The sequence below is a fragment of the Anopheles merus genome, chromosome 3R (genome assembly GCF_017562075.2).
Source record: "Anopheles merus strain MAF chromosome 3R, AmerM5.1, whole genome shotgun sequence".
Taxonomy (NCBI): domain Eukaryota; kingdom Metazoa; phylum Arthropoda; class Insecta; order Diptera; family Culicidae; genus Anopheles; species Anopheles merus.
This window is the reverse complement of record NC_054084.1, coordinates 15,735,418-15,753,273: the sequence shown is the minus strand read 5'-3', so window position 1 is coordinate 15,753,273 and position 17,856 is coordinate 15,735,418. Positions and strand designations below refer to the sequence as shown.

Below are 17,856 nucleotides of genomic sequence, written 5' to 3'. Positions count from 1 at the left end.
AATATTTTGTGCACGTTTTTAAAGTGTCGCAGCACCGAAAAAGTGTGTCGGCTCTGGTTTGAGCGGGGAATGGGGAAGCGTATGGGCTTTTAAATCGGTTACTACCTTGGGCGTGATATAATTGCGAAAAGTAAGGTGTATCTTTGTGAATGTATTTGCATCACAAGTTACGAATCATTTATTTTTTAATAAAGGGATTTAATTTACCTGCTTGTCTAACAATATTGAATTGAACACTGCGCGGCTATCAAGCTACGGTTGTGATTTATTCTACAAGAAAGAAAACCGAAGTAGGCTTTAATTTCGTTAACCGATCCGCGTGTCTTCATTCAGTTTAGTACGTCTCATATCACCGGTTACAAAAGTGCAGTGATAAACTATGTTTTGCAGTTGGATAAGTGTTTTTGGTGAAATCCTTTGCGTTCTCAGGTACTTGCAATTACGTATGTACTTATTTTATTATTTGGTACTTATGGTCTGGTGATGCATTTCTTAGAATAGTTAACGGTTTTTGTCCTTTCGTGTGTTTATTGTTTAATGCGGAATCGTTCACACAGTTTAGCCACCTCGGGATGTGAATAGAGTCCAAACTACCTAATTGAACTCGATTATCTTCCATCCATTGGGGTTGTATCTACTAATTGGCATGATTTTTCCATACCACTTTCATCTTCCATTAGCCCTGTTCAGAATTATTTCCATTGAACGATTGCTGCGTGAAAACTTCTGTCAAAATCACAGTTTTCCATGGCAACGCGAAATCGAGCAAAATTCAACGATTCGTTTTCGTGCATTTTTTGGCACTAATTTTTGTTTGTAATCTCTTGAGTAGTGTAAAGAAAAATGTGTATTTTGGTGTTAAAACTTAATTTTGGGATTTCTGCGTCAGGAAGAATATTTTTTAACAGGTCTTTAGTGATTTCCAGACCGTAAAAACAAGTGTTAATGTGTGTACGTTCATAAAATTGCCATTTTCGAATCGACAGAAGAAATGAACGCGCAAAAAGGCTCGTGGATCTTTTTGAAGGGGAAAGACTCGCCATCAAACAATCCTTCCATAAGAAGATCCCTATTTCCGGCTTTTTTTTATTATATCATGGTTTCAAGGCTCTCGAAACATGCGAAATACCACGTTGCCGGATAAGACAGTCTTTGCTGCGGAGGACGGTCTACACGAGGCTTGAACCAACGGTGGGCATGTTGTTAAGTTGTGCGAGTTGACGCTTTTGTCACGGGACCCTGCTCATACATAATCGTGCTTGTTAATTGAATAAAGGCACTATATCCTTAATTGAACTGAAAACTATATCCTTAACTTTGAGGTATTCAACAAAGGAATTCTGACTTTATCATGTATACTGGAGCTGCGTAGTTGGATGTATTACGCCTGACCAAGGTGCCTTTTGGTGCTGTAAGTGTACCTGTAGGTGTAGGACCTAATATTAATTTTCTTAGATTGATAGAAACATCGAGCCAATTCAATAAGAAGTTGTACGATCTATTCAGTAATTTTACACCTCTATTCTAGTATTTAATGGCCCAATCATTTCCCAAAGTTCAATAAACTTATCAATGGTTTGGATATGCGTTTTCATCGCTACATTCATCAATTCAACCATACAACCAATCGTAACCGCAATTATCGCACGAGGTGCTGCAAATGACAACACCAACAATACCTTCTAATACGAACTTATTTCACCACTTCTTCTTACGCATAAAGGAATGAAATTGAATTTAATCCCTCAAGGAGCAACTGCTCCTGGGAAGATAGCATCGTACCCATTGGCTTAGGGAAGGCTCAGGCACAGGACATATTTTCCCTTTCACTTTTGAAACCAACGCTGGAGGGGAGTTTTGGTTGACACTAGTTCCTACGTCGGCTCACCCCCGCCGCACCGATCAACGTTATTAACACTCAAACATTACGAGGTGATAATCATATGCTGTTTATGCGTGTAAACAAACCATTTTCAACGCGCGAAGGGAGGAAATGTCCGCTTGCGGGCATCTAGAAAGGGAATTTACGCGAGGGGAAGAAATTAAATTGTGAATGCTTTGTGACTTTTACGGTCGGGCTTTTTCAGGTATCTGGAACATCTGCGTTTTTCCACCAAGGCTCCCTCGGTTGCACGGTTTGTCGAGAGGCAATTTTCCTCCCGCTTTCCCGTCAGCTGTTTGCTGTCGACAAATGCGGGCGCAACAACCAGTTCCGAGGGGGTTTTAGTAGGTTAGGCTACAAGTGAAGGAAAAAAAAACACGGAAATAAGCAGTCATAAATCGATGCTTTTCATGGTGATTGCTTGTGTCGGTTTGTACAGCAGGCTCAAAACCACGGTAATTCAGGTCGCATTTCACTTCCCTCTTCCATTTAGTTTGGAGCGATTCGATCGGCTTACAAAAGTGACCCAAAATTAGCCTGTCCTGGACAGAAGCTCCAGCGGTGAAGCAGGAACATTCTTATCCCGGTTGTTTCATCTCGGGTGAAAGAGAGGGTGACTGGAGACGTGGTGGTGGGCTATTTTTACGTACATGTTGCAGACTATGCAGAAGTGTCCTGGCACGCTCCGTTCCAGGACTATGAGATGAGGGCGTTCCGAAAGTTGCTACGCTAGTTTTTCACTATCTGATCGTTCGTCCGGTCAATTGCACGTCGAGCGTGTGGCTGTGACATATGGCAAAGTTTCCAATCGAAATGTCCCTTTTGGGGTGCATCGTGATAAGCGGGAGTGAAGAATTCAGCTCGGGAGATAAGTGAACAATTTTCATAAAATGTTATAGATATGAAAACTGTCTAAAAACTTGACGATGGGAATATTCTGAAGATTTCTTCTAAAGAAATTCACTCGCGTTGAAACTGGCTACGAAATATCTAATTGGCATTTAAATTTTATGATGCTGTATCTTCTTCTTCTTCTTTGGCTCAACAACCGATGACGGTCAAGGCCTGCCAACCCACTTGTGGGGTTGGCTTTCAGTGACTTATTGATTTCCCCCCATAGCAGGATAGTCAGTCCTACGTATGGCGGCACGGTCTATTCGGGGCTTGAACCCATGACGGGCATGTTGTTAAGTCGTACGAGTTGACGACTGTACCATGAGACCGGCTATGATGCTGTATAATAGGTTATTTTCATACTTTCGGAAAGCAGTGCAATCTGTATACCAGTATTAGAAGTATCGTATATGTTCAAAAACCTATGTGCCTGTTGACATAGACAGCAAGACGCTTAATGACTTCTTACTGATATCTTCTTAAAGAGCAGTGAAACATGCTTAGATTGACGCTCTAGAATTGAACGGCCCTGGAACTCCCCATAACAATCGGTTAACATTGAACATTTAATTTACTTTAATTATTGCTCAGATAAAAGAGAGTTTCGATAGTAAGAATGTGACTACATATGTGTTGCGGAAGTGTGTTGTGTGTCAAGGAATTTATCAAAAATTTCAAACACTTGATTCCTGCCAAAGCATATTTACAAGAACACATTTTTAATTTTTATAAACTTTATTATTTTTGGTAAAAAATATCTAGATAGTCCGGCTTACTGTAGAACTCATAAATTGCACATATTTTTTCGCATTTATGCGTGTTTTTTTCAAGATTTTCAAAGATATCGTTCGAAAGAAGTATTAATCTTTTCTGTGGGAATATAGCTAAAGAGTGTGACGAACGACGTGTGTTTTCCTAGAAAAAAAAAGGTTATATAGAAGTTGTCAAAAAAACTGTCCTCATATCCACAAGTTCAAATATGAGGTGTCTGACTTTAGGTGACCACCACTGTACTTCGCGATAGATTTAATTTAAGTGAAATCATTACAATCTATGTCATATTTAACGTATTTAAAAGAGACATCGATGGGCTGATATGACCCAAATATCGTTAACGATATTATAAGTGCAGAAATAAGTTTAAAAACATTACTGATTTTTGTGCTACCAAAAATGTTTCGAAACGAAACTCAACAGTCTTCTAGCCAATTGAATTCTAGGTTAAACCTGTCCGGCCTAGATATACAATGAGGAACCAAGATCATACTACGATTCAAATGGATATTATTGAACGGTTGAGATTCTAAGCAAAGGCAACCATGTGTTTACATCAAACGTTTGTCGGAAATAACAAGCAAACGTCCTACCAGGATGTGAATCAGTACAAATCTCTTTTACAAAAGCCTCAAGTGTCATGTTTAATTTTATCTGTTTGTTCACGATGAATTTCCACGGTAATTGTTTAGTCACAGCTAAACATATCTTTAGTTCAGACGCGGGTGTTTTTTGGTTAGCAAAGCTACGCAAAACATCCCATTATTGCCCAATTGGGACGTTAACATAATCGCACCCGGCCACCCGTTTGGCGGCGTTCAGCATGATTTATGGGCCGCTGTTTATGGGCTGGACTTCAGAACGTGGCGAACGGATCCATTCCCCACCAAACCTTAATGCTAATAAATGTGGGCTGATCTCACTTTATCACTATCCAAAAGGTTTGAGCTCGTATCATAGGAACTCGAAAGAAAAAAAACGCATACATGCTTTATTATGCATTTTATTCGTTTCAATACGTTGAATAATTTGGTTAAAATCACATAAATCTCAATTACTAGCACTTACATGAGAGAATTGTGTGTGGTACTGCTCAGCGCACTGAAATGACACGCGCGCGCGTGCAATAAGAATTATTCCGAAAACGGTGCTTGTCTAAGCGTGCACTCATCTCGTTCGATTAGCCCCTATTTTACGACCCGATTTTACGACCATATGATGCACCCCCCGGATTTAAACGGTGGTGCAGTGTTACAGCGCGTCATTAGACGATAGAAAGGGTTTTTGCGGGTGCGGCAGTACTGAGGGGGAAGTCGCTTTAATACACTGACTCGGACTCTATTCATCTCTACGCGCACAGCATCCACAAGCAACAAGTGTTTCTACGCGTGTTGGACTGGTGGAAGTGGTCGAGTTTGAAAGCGATATAAAAACAATCGTACGTAGGCTTTACCCCCACCACACACTCACTACACGCAAACTAGAGTCCAGCTTTATGGTTCTCTCTACGGACCACGCGTAGCCCAATAATGGGTAATCAGTTGATGAATGATGATCATAAATTGATGCGACATTTATGAGGCTTTAAGGTACGGAAAATCACGTCCATGGATTACAGGTTTTGAAAGCACAGCCGGCTAATAAAAACGTACTCATCCCCGCCAAACGCTGACGCGGGTTCGAATAATGGACCATTTAGTGTTTTTAATGACACTCCGTTAACCCTGCGGTCTCTGGTGCAGCCTGTTGACCCGGTTCGGTCTTCGAATCGTGCGAAGGGAAGGTTGGCAATTTGGCTGTTGCACTCCAGCCGATACTAACACTCAGGTTGAAAAGTGCATCCGTTTGGAAGCACCATTTAAATGAGGCTGCACTTGGGGCTGCACGTGGTGTCCGTTGTGATCGGCTTATTTATCACTTTCTGGTTCGCCGGGGGGGCGGACGGGTCGGAGCGACTGACCAGTATCAATCAGTAAAGGGAAAGACAGAGGTATGCTGGGCGGGTGATACCAGTTCCATCTGATCAAGCACCACTACTACCCGAAAGGGGGCAGCAGCAGCAGTGTTTTTGAGCTGAGATGATGGGAGTCACCGAGTCCATTTATCATTTCACGCTGGGCCGCTGTTGTGACTCGCACTTGAAGTGACAGTGTGTCAGAACAAAAGCGCCAACGATGAGGGCTTTGCAACGGAGCATGAGGTGAATGAAAAAAAAACATTCAAACAGCACACATACACGCGGTAATCCGTTGTTAGTCATGGCGTGTGCGTGGCTTTCAATTGCAGCCTCCGTTGGTGGGGTTGAGTGGGATGCTGTAAACAAGCCAACTACAACAGAGCCCGTTACGTCATTGTCATCCTGATTGTTATTGCATTTAAAATGACAAATTTAATGAATTGGGAGCTGTCATAAATAATGGACACCAGAGTGTTGTGTGTGAGAGCGGCAAATGTTGCGAGCCTACCTTCGATCACGTTGGTGCTTTGAGGGGGATGGGATTAGTAGAGCAGCAGAACTGGGAGGCGTTGTTACGAATGGCGGGAAACCGATGGCACTCGAATGTGCGTGCACAAGGGTACTGCACTGTTCCACTTCATTGGCTCTTTTAGTCACCCATTAGCTGGCTAATTTAATGAGGATTAAATATGTCAAGTGGAATGTCAGGTAAAAGCTATCTTTTTTTATTTTATTTTTGGGCTTTTGTTTACATTTTTACAAATATTTTTGTGGAAAAAAGCATGATCTGTACTTCACATACTGGTAAACTTCGAGGATATATCAAATGCATATTGTTTCAAATTCTTATGAATGTTTGAAAACAACTTTAAAGTACGTTAGAAATACAGTAAGAAAGCTAACATACGTAATGTATAGATGAAAATTTTAGTCAAGGTTTCGTGAAGTTTGAGTTTCACGCGAAATTATGTCCTAATTCTTATTGGTAAATATATGGGTTCGATACTGGAATATGGGGCCGCCTGGTAGTCTATTGGTTAGTCATTTCTGCTCCTACAAGAACGGAATACAGGGAGGAAATGCCTTGTATTAGAAAATTGTGGGATTATAAGCAGGATATAGAAGGATATGAAGAGGTGAATCCAGTAGGCTCAAAGCCTCTATATTAAAAAAAAACATGATAGGGAGGCAGGCCTTGTTTGGTACAAAAATGTATACATGCTTCTAAGACTTCAAGTCTGTCCAAATCCCATCAAACTCTCTTAGCTACAATCGAGAGAAAGATGTACAGATTTTTGCTTGTCTCCATATGTATGTAAAACCAGTGGAGGAGTCAACATACTATGGTGAGCTGCACGATGATCTCACTAATTATGCAAAACTTCGTTGATTTGACCATGCGTTTCAAACTTGAAATAGTTCGAAATAGTCCATCTTTCAAATAGTTGGAGAATATCCATAAGGTCCAAGTGGAGATGACCAGACGAATTTGTTGCGACATCTATTGACCATTGCGTTTTGTTGTTTTCATTGCTTAATCTTATTGCTATTTACTCGCTTTTTTATTCCTCTTTCCCACCTACGATGCTGAGCTAAGGCTCTTTTTGATTATTTTTGATTGATGGTCAGTCCGGAAGTTGTTGTTTAACCGATGCTGATCCTTAGTGTGAACTTTGACTCTTAACCGGATCTGAACCCATATCGGCTCTAGGATTGATACTTAATCCATAATGGATCTAGAAGTGATATTAAACCCATGTCGGTTCTGGAACTTATATTGAATCCATACCGATTCTGGAATTGCTTTTTATTTCACCCCGGCCCCGAAACTCTGGATCTGTCTTCCCGAAATCGGATACATTTAAGTCCTTTTACCAGTGAAATGAAACGAAATTAATTGTTTAAGTTCACTATGGTATAAACTTGAACTATACGACCATTTAATCAAAAAGAAAAGTTGAGATAAAATCGCGGAAGTAAAACAAATACTCATACTCTTTATCCGTTATTTGGTTTTCAAATTCTACCATCACTACCGTATTGATACAGCGAAAGGAGAATCTGGTTCATATCGTATCATTTTTTATTTCATTTAATTTTACTGTAAAACTTCCTTCGGTTCGATTCATAAAAAAATACTCTCACGTTTTTTTTTCCAATTTTTCCATATTTACTTTCCACTGTGGCCGATTTTCCTCTTTTATTTACTTCCACCCAACCATACACACACACACACACACTAGTGTGTGGAATGAACCGCCCCAACTCACTCATCTCACTTGCAGTTTTACCCGCGGCCTCGATTTAACCTCCGCAACGGAAGCGCGGACACAACAGCGGCGTTTGTTTCCGCCTTGCCTTTTTTTTACGACTGTCATCACCGCATCTCAGGGTTTTCCCCGAGCGGTGTGGTAAAGCGCAGTGAAAGTGGCCGCCCGTATCTGATTTATGCCAACGGGCGACATCTTCGCTCCGTGATTTATCCTTCCGTGCCCCCGTAGTCGATGAATATTGCACGCAAGGGAGGAAGGAACACTTTGCTTGCAGATTGTGCGATTGCGAAGTGTGTGAGTCCTGGATTTTCCAGCACTTTTCGCCAGCAAATTCAGATGCGTCATCGAGCCAGTTGCATGAAGCAGCTCCCACCGAGCTCCCGCACACCCCAAATCGGACACTGTGGTTCTATTTATGGAGTTTCATTCTAGCTGGCTCTGCTGCTGCTGCTGTTTCGTGTTATTATAAGCTCTTATCGCGATGGCAGTAAAGACGAGGGGCATATCTTCGTCCAGAGATGCACTTCCCAGGGCCTGGTCTCCCTTTTACTCGCTGTAGGATGAGTCTTATTAAAGCGAAGTGATCGCAACCGACTGATAAGACGCGTGCCGTCCATTATATGCGAACCACTCGACAGCAAGCGGGCACGGCGGCTGCTCCTGGCTGAGGACGCCAACGGGTTAGTGCGGTTTATTTGCGGCGTAAAAATTAACCTCCTTGTCAAACGAGGATGAGGACACTTTCCTTGCCTTGCCGGTGAAACAGCGGGACGGGACGGGACGGGAGGAGCTATAAAAACAATGAGCTCGCCAGCGCGAGTCTCAAGATACGGGCGTCCGCCACTGCCCTTTTTTCCCAAAGCACTACGATTTTATATGTCCCCGTTCTAACAGCATCGCAGTGCAGCAGATTCTTGAGACACCAGCAGGGCAGATGGTAGCGCTTTCTTCGTCCCATCTCGATGGGGAAGAAAATCGATGCCACCAATCGGGTATTGGGTGGCACAGGAGTGGGATCGTAAAATCGCTTTTCTCTGGCGTTTGGCGCAGGCAAACCCTCACGCGGAATGCTTCGATTTTACGTCGAGTCACGTTTATGTCATTTGTAAAGTGCCAGGATTGACTGTGTATTGACGCCGATACACACACGCTTAAATTCAATCCGCCGTGTGCCGTTCGAGGGTGCCTGGAGGAAAAAAATACTCGTGCCAAAGGGTGGGAGAGTCCTGTCAACCCGCTCTCGCCTAGTTTGGAAGGTTGGAAGGGCTTTTAATGCATCCACACACGCACACCTGCCAGCGCATGAGTGCGGCCGCATTATGTTCGCGCTAATGTCGTGCTAAATTGTGGATCGCAATGTACATAAGCTTCGATTTATCGGCAATCGGTTTTTTTGTTCATGCGCCCCCCGCAGTAGAATCACCGACAAACCGACGTGACACTGGTGTTACAAAAGTGTCCCACACGAAAGTACTGTCATTTACCAGTGAGGCGAACACTTCTGTCAAAGTAAGCTCTGTTCACTGCTGCTTCGATGTAAACAATTTTTCTAAATACAAATTACGAAGGAAGTGTGAGGCAAGATTTTGTAAGAATTATTGGAAAAAACACCCAGGAAAATCATTTTATAAGTTTCTAAATCAATGCAAAAGATGTGAGAAGTACATAAAACAATACGCAATGGAATTTGCAAAGAAAAACAAAAAGGGGGTTTAGCAGTTTCTTCTCTGTGTCAGTGTAGTAAGCGAATCATTATAGAGATGGCGCTAGTGTTTAACGTATTTTCATTTGAAATAAGGAGACAACTTTTGAAGCTCATTTTGTTCGTAGTGTCACGTCGGTTTGTCGGTGGTAGAATCTTCTTATTTTGGAGAAGGAAATCTAAAAGCATTAACTTATGATTCTGTTGCTTGAGCGTTACATTACTTTGGTTCAAAGTATTGATGACTGCACTGTGGGATTAGGGCGACGTAGTGTTAGGCGAAATTAAATAATTTAGTATGTTGCAGACATGTGATATTGTGTTTGATAAGCAAATGATTTCATAAACATTATCGTTATTTAAATTTATTTTCTTTTTATTTAATTAAATACTTCAACACTTTTGTGACCTTTGACAGCATAAATTACGAGTGTTTCTATTAACTGCCCAAGGCATAGCATAACATTTAATATAGCGTTACAGACAATAGACAATACGTCAAAAGAAATAAATTATTTAAAAAATAATAGTGATAGTAAATGAAATGAAATATGAAGACGCAAACCTCAGTAGCTAATGACAAATAAGAACAATTAACTGGAAAATATACGAAACTAAATGAGGAAAAAAAAGTTTCATTGTGTTTCAATAAAGCTTTGCATTGGAACCGTACTTTACTTAGTATAACTTAACTCAATTAGTATTTATAGTAGTTACAAGATACTGACGAAACTACTAATTACAAACTAATACCAGTACTACTACTAGTAGTTACAAGATACTGACGAAACTACTAACTACTAAGAAACATATAATAATGACACAATAAGAAAGCAAAAACCAATATTTACAAACAAAAAAGAGATAAAAACTTGAGTAAAATTAGGTGTGTAGAAATGAATACGAAGACTAACTATCAAATGGTTAATGTAGCAAATAAATTAAATGGAGAAATTAAAATTTATTGCAGGAAATTTCATAGTAAACTAATAAAAACCTGAAAAATATACAAATGAAGTAATTTTTTGGATAACTCAATAACAAACCATAAGTATATGAAAAATGTACCAATTCAAAGATAAACCCAAAAAAGCCAATTCTAGCATCTGTGTGACTTTACAAAAGTTTTTCTTGTCTTCTTGAAAAAATCTTGTTTACAAACATTTTATTGACACATTTTTCCCACTGTGCAAATGTCGAGACACAAGCTTGAAACTGTAATGACATGAAGAAAAAAGCTCTTGCCCCTGCTCCAAATTTGGTAGAAGAAAAAAAACGATCCAAATGTAAAATGTACCTCAGGGAAAGCAAGAAACCTGTATAAAAATGACTGTAATTGAGATTCCAAAGGTGTTCGAACGGCATGCCCGATTCATCCCTGCCAGAGTAACGAACGATAAAGTAACACGCGTACATTTAAAAAGATTGCATGAAATCCTCAAACTTATTGTGCAACGTGAGATTTCCGGTGGTGTACCTTTCTGTTTTTTTTTCCCGGGCCGTTCGTACACTTTGGTTGTTGCTTCGTGCTGCAACCAGACGAAAGCCAGTTTGAGCGCCACGCTTGATCTGTTGGCAGAAAAACATGCCTCGTCCGAGAAAAGTGAGAAAGAAATCTTTCTTAGCTGGACGGGGTTTCTCTATGTGTGTGTGTGACTGTTTTTTAAACAAATGGCGTGAAAAATCGACCACAATCCTTCGAAATTGAGGCATTTGTTATGATTTGTTGTTGCAGGACTTAAAAAAATGGAAATACCAACGAATTGTGAAAGTGTACTCCAATGGAAAACGGAGAACAGTTTCAGTATGTTTTTCCATCCATTTAAAACTGTCTGTATTTTATAATAGTAAAAGGGAGCGAGAGGGGATCGAGAAGAAACGAGTACAAACGCAGCTTAGTGTCATGTCGAAGGGATTACTCAATCCAAGGGAAGGAAGGCAAGGACAAAACCCTAGACGGTGGATAGCGTAACGGACAACAGAAGTAGCCTCCGGTAGTTGACACACATTTTGCCTTTACTCGTTGATCCCTTTGACGATAGCATGAAAGGAAGAAAGCCCGACCAACCACTCGGTACGATCGACATTTCGGGACAAACATTTCTGCTGCGTTCGTCGGTAACGATGCAACAGTTTGCCGAAACCCTTCCCTGCCAGCCAGAAGAATGTGTACCTTGCGTTCGTCGTACACGTTTCTGCAGCAAAAAAAGAAGGAGTGCTATTCGAGATTTCCTTCCTTGCGGCGATTTTCTAGCAGCAGCCGACCACGGAAGCGGTAGAGCGTGACGACAATTTGCGACGACTTTTACACGGCGGCCGGTTAGTGAACCTGCCATCCCAAGTATGGTAGGAATTGGTTCGTTGGTATCAAGGAAAGGCTCACGGCAATGATGGATGAAGTTGTGTGAATGGTGGTTTACCGGGCACGGTTTGTGGGAATATTATTAATTTCTGTAGTACATTACACACCTACGGGTTTGGAAGGAGGTTATAGCTGGTGGTTTGATGCTGCTAGTAATTTAAATAACAAAAAGGCGCACTGGACTGCCTAAGGATAGTGACATACTTTTCTTTGATTCACCATTTATTGCAGTTCGGCATGGGTGAGTTTTGGAGGAATAAATGAGGTATAGATGTTTCGGAGTAAACCATCTATTTTCATGCTTTTATTTTGAATCAGTAGGGTTTTTATAACAGTTGGTGTTTGATTATGTCTTGCCAAGCCCATTGTTTGGTACTTCTTAGCACGTTAATAAGTTTGTTAATAAGTGTTGAAACTTAATATTTCATCGTGGTTCAGTGATGATATTGAATATGATTAATCTTCTGATCACTAAATTAGCGTCAAGAGATAGCGGACCAATCCTGAGTTAATTAAAACATTTGATTTATACAAGAGGTCAGGGTTAGAACCCAGAGCAAGTGAATGATTCTTGGAACTTATCCAAAAATCATTCCCATCATATGTTCTGAAGTCCTATCCGATTCGGATGAAAGAGTGTTGTGTCCGCACAAATGAGACATGAAGACGGTGGTTTGTACGGCACAAACAGAATATGTATTTACAACTATTCTATGGTATATGTACAATTAACATTGGTAATAAATAATATAAACAACACAATGCGGGAAGAGGACGACTGGTCCTGCTCGCGCCGCGATCCTCACTGAGGACGTCACAGGATGACAGCCCTGCTGTCATCAGTGAGCCCTCAGGATGAGGCAGCGGTCTGTCCACAACAAAGAGAATGGCGGAGTCGGTGATGATTAACACTTTGAACGCCGGCCTGATGTCACAGTTTTTGAGTGAGCACGTAGCGCATGGCAAGAGAGCGATGAGAACGACAGTTTCTCGTGCGATTGTTATCACTCTTTTATTTCATTGCGATAAGCGGCGTAGCACATGTCGTTCTCGTTTTCTCTTTCCTACCTCATTCGTTCTCAAGAGAATCACAGAGCGCCAGATGCAAAGCTGAACGGTGAGCAAAACCGTCATGCGATTTTATATGACACGGCGCTTAAAGTGTTAACGAACTAGATACATTTGCTGATCTAAATCAAACAGTTTTAAGAAATTTATTACCAATACACATGGGATTTCACCTACATGTTGTCTTATTAGTTATCTGCTATTGGGCCCCTTTCGTTTTAAGTTCGTAGGCTGACATTTCTGCCTGTAAGGCACTGGTCTAATCTTGTTGCGCGCAACATTGTTGCTGGCAAAATGTATGGATTTTGACAGCTAGCGCAACTTTGTTGCATGCCAAATTCAATCCAATTTTATTTTTGTCAGGGAACATTTTCTATTTACCTTGGTCATGGTAATCGGGTGTATGAAATGATACAGCAGCAGTGTGCGTTTTGTTGACATAAGCTAAATTTGGATTTTAAGCAGTTATAATACATTTTTTGGTGTATATTTTGTTTTTTCAACACTTTATTCAACAAGTGAATGATAAAAAATAAACTCTGAGCTGTTAATTGGCAATTTTTTGACGCTAAATAATGTCAAAGCGAAATGTTGCCAGCAACATTCATAGACCATCTCAGCGATATGTTGCCGAGCAACAATGTTGCGCGCAACAACATTAGACCGCTGCCTAAGCTGTTTGCATTGTAAGGCAGTTTTCGAACAGCTATCAAAGTGGGTTTAGTATACAGGTGGGCTTATCCCAAGGAAGGCTGATTTTTTTCGCTTCTGTTTCTCAATGAAGATTTGTAGAGTGTTTTGTGTATTTGTCAAGCCTCCAAAAAGCCTGTTTGAGCAAAAGTTTTCACCCGTCCTGTCAAAGAATGAAGTTCAAATTTGGTCATAAAAACATGCTATGAGTCCACCTGGACTGTATACACTTTGATTCTAGATTCCATCACCTGATCTCTTTAATGCACCTTGGGAGAAATGTAAGCACCACCTTGTTTTCGACATCTTTCGAGCAGGTGCTCGAATCTAATTCTAGCTTTGAGGCTAGAATAATCTAGACTGAAAATCGCAGGCTAGTTTTTTGTGTGGTTTTGTATGGAGTGTTTACATGATTTCAGCCTCCAACTGTCAAACTCCATACAAAAAACTAACTAGAATCGTGAAGGGCCTCATTATTTGGCAAACTACTTCTACAAAACGTATTAACTCCAATTGGGTGATAGTATACAGGAACTTAATCTCGGAGCTTCTATATACTCTCTCGAATAAGTTTATTATACCAGGTTGAAACAAGAAACTATTTCTATCTATAAAAAATATTTCAAACTATATATAAATTTAAAATTATTCTCAGCCCTTTATTTATGTGCATTTTTGTCTACAAATATGAATGTTTCTTTACTAGACTTCTTATCTTCTATTGAAAATGACACATTTTCTCCTCCTTTCCGAACCTCTATTCGTCACAGTATCGACACGTTAATCAAACTTTTCCATTTAAATTGCTATCAAGCAAAGCAAAGTCACTCAAATTTCCAAATAGCCGTTGCTAAAACGCTAATCGGCACCCTTGCCGTCCCGTCCCGCTTTCCGTCGCGAAAGTAATCACATTGTAAACACAGGTTAGAACCTCGGGTCGGACGCACCCTCCCAACGGAAGGGCGAAGAAAACATGTCAACAAGCGATCAACGGCTTCCATCACTGCTCTGTGTTGTTGTTACACTTGAACGGAAGGAAAAGCATATTTTTACGAGACCGGGGTGTGTGTGGTGGTCGACGACGGTACGTTGACATAGCAGCACATTGAACGGTTCAGGCATCGATTCGGAGAAGGAATCGGTCTGTTACTTAGCGCGCTGATGTCGTCTTGGTAAAAGGACACGAAAATATTGAATTATTACACCAACACAGTGTGATGCAAATGGCTTTTGATTGGACGTTTCACTAGAAGGAAACGTTTGAAGAATTGATCTTAGATATTGGGGGGCGTGGAGGCTTCCTTTCTTCATTGGTTGTTTGGCATGAAGTTTGAACGTTACGCGTGCTTGTTGAGTTGCACTTTCGTCTCCCTTGTTTACGCGCTTAATGTTTGGCCGCATTCATGCCACTTTGGAACTGATATCTTTCTTTTCTTCCCATTCCTTGGGTTTCCCATGAATACCTTCAAGTGGTATCAAAGTTTGCATTATTTTGTTTCCTTTTCTATTGCCCGCTCACCGGTCTGGTTTGTTGACCTTTGTGTTTCGCGCTTGCCACGTGGCCGGTTGATGGATTTATTTTGTTTTGCAGGTCAGCTCGAGTGCATCGGGCGTGTGAGTGTAAGGGCGCGCTACCTTCGGCCCTACCCCTTGCTGGTATAAAAATCGCACAATTTAGCGATACACAGGAAATTAAATTTTCCGTTTAGCACATAAATGGCTTTCCACTTTTCACCATGTTTGCCCGTGCGAAAATACATCCCGCCCTGCTTTGGTTTTCCGTACGGATGACGGGTGTTACTTGATGGACAGAAGTTGCCGCCGGAGGGCGCGCGTGTGTGTGTGGGTTTGGCACGAAATTGCATTTCTGCTCAATCGTTCATAAGCGGAATGAAATATGAGGCCTATTTATTATTGCACACTGCACACTGTGGCACGTGCCACTGAAAGGTGAGCTTGTTTGGTTAATATTCTTATTATATGTTGAAGCACGCTTTAAAACGCCACAAATGGAGGCGGTACGCTGGTGGTACGGATTGTGTTTTAAAAGGATAACACTTCTGTGGATGGTTTTACGGGCTTAGCGCAAGTTGTACTCGATGTTGTATTGTTCTATGTTTGTTGATGTTTGTCTGTTTTATCTCAATACTTCAAAGATTTGTTCCAAATCTAAGGCACGTTTTGATACATTTTTGTTGTAGTTGAATATTACAATGGTCATACATAGACATATACATAATTACAATGGTCAATTTCAATACTTTACATACGTTCATTCTACGTCTTAGGAAAAAACAGGTGACGATGAACTAAGCAAATTACTATTCTATTGAAAGTTGTACGAACAAAATCAGGCAACAGTGAATAGCGCACAAACTTATGTTAAAATCAAAAAGCGTTTCCGAATACGACTTCCTGTAAGCATTGAATCACTGACCGCGAGTTGTTGCTATTGCTCGCAAATAAACCTCCAAACATGTGACTAAACAATTCACCCTATCAGATCAAAGACAATCTGATGATTGTTCTGGATACTTTTGCATGACGTAGTACAGTAGTAGGGAAAATAAACAAAGAACAGTGCACCCTCCATTGCACTACATAGCAAGGCAGCAGGCCACACACGTTCAGATAAGAGGAAAATATAGTTTTGCCAAATTGTACGAATCAGCGATCTGAAAACATCGTCACGGACAAACAAATATTCTTTGCCAGCTCTCTCATGACAAAATACTTCGTTCCATTTCGTTCAATTCGTGGGCAAGGAAAATGCGTAAAATATGACCAAGTGTGGTGTGGGTGTAGCAGAGAAAGCGTGTAGAAAAATTGTCAACCAGGAAAAAGGGGAAAGCATGTTGGCAACCAAGCCCAGCCGATTGCCGAGAATAGGAGGTTAAACTGTTCGGTTAGATACGCTCGATAGTACGGCTGCTTGCCTATTTTTTATGGAGTAAAATTGGCCCCTTTTTCTATGCAGCTCGAGTAACAGCTTTGCAGAATGTTGCTCTCGGTTCACCTCCAACCGCAAACATTGAGTGCAGCTGAAGTGTACTGAAATGGCAATTTTTCTCAACCTGTTTTTTTCTGTTCAATGTTTTGTTCTTTGCTTTTCGTTAAACGTCAAATGATTGACTGCTTTTGTGTTGAAAGTAACGTCCTCGTGCAATACACAACATTACATGTGGAAGTGAATTATATGTCTAGTGTTTCGTATTTCGATTCGGGTGTGTGACATCTATTGAGAAAGAATTTGGTTGTCAATGGGTATCGGAATTAGATTCATATGTGTTTCCCCACTCTAATTCATAAAGCGAATGTGAGGCATTAAGTAAATTAAGGGACAGTTTTCATAGCGTTCTGGAGATAGAATCATTCGAGTTTGCACACACAGCAATATTTATTATAGAGATATCGTTTCATGCAAAAAAAATAAAACCAAATTAAACGAAAATTATAAATCAGTTTTTCAATCTAATTGAGAATTGATAAAAGTTATATTTACCTTTAGCATAGGTTGTAATGATATGATACAATTTTTTTAAAATAAATATACTCTCTGCTTTTACTTTTCTGATGTCCTAATTATTATATGTTCTACGTATTTTACTAAAATGCTAAACAAATTACTTTTTTAATAGATTTAAATATCGTGCAAATTGAATGAGTATTTTCTCTTATATGTGTTTGTTTGTTTACTCAAGTTTAGCTTATAATTCCTCAGATCATAGGTCGATTTTTTAAGTTTTTGTTACAATGCGTCTAACATAAAACGTTCTTGAAAATGTATGTTTTGTTATTTTTGATTGCATATTCACTGTCTCTTTGCTGGATATACTGGCGGCTTTAACACGAACGCGCACTAAGCACCAAAGGATGTGACAATTCCATATATGTTAGTGAAAGGGGGCCCGTTATTATTATCGCTTAGGGACTCCAGCATCCTAGATCCTCCGCTGCTGGCTGACAAGCCACACACTTACGGTTGAACAAGATTTCAATTTAATCTACAATAACCACGCACAATCACCGACAGTCTATAAAAGGAAACATTCCTTGCCCTTTCGCTAGCAAAAAACGAAGCAAAAAAACATAACTACAATGCCAACAATAGTTGTCACCTACGAAATTCTTTGTTCGAGAATGTTCTCTTTCTCTAGGAGATACTAAAAGGCATCCCCTGAGAAGATGCATTGACCCGAACCCTACAGTTTATCATTCATCTATCCAGGTGATCAGTAAAGTTCGGTTCGCATG

The 17,856-nt window shown here is 40.5% G+C and overlaps 1 protein-coding gene across 2 annotated transcripts in view; it reads left to right on the top strand.

Annotated features, from left to right (window-relative positions):
* The window catches only part of LOC121596972 (solute carrier organic anion transporter family member 4A1), a 50,197-nt gene that overhangs the window by 1,533 nt on the left and 30,808 nt on the right, over positions 1-17,856 (top strand). Inside the window, exon 1 of one of the 2 annotated variants that reach the window (XM_041922403.1) lies at positions 318-443. The exons of the other annotated variant lie outside the window; for it this stretch is intronic. Coding sequence (XP_041778337.1) covers positions 380-443 — 64 coding nt within the window. The 5' untranslated portion in view covers positions 318-379. Of the gene's footprint in view, positions 1-317; positions 444-17,856 lie in introns of those variants that run through there. 2 annotated transcript variants of the gene reach the window in all.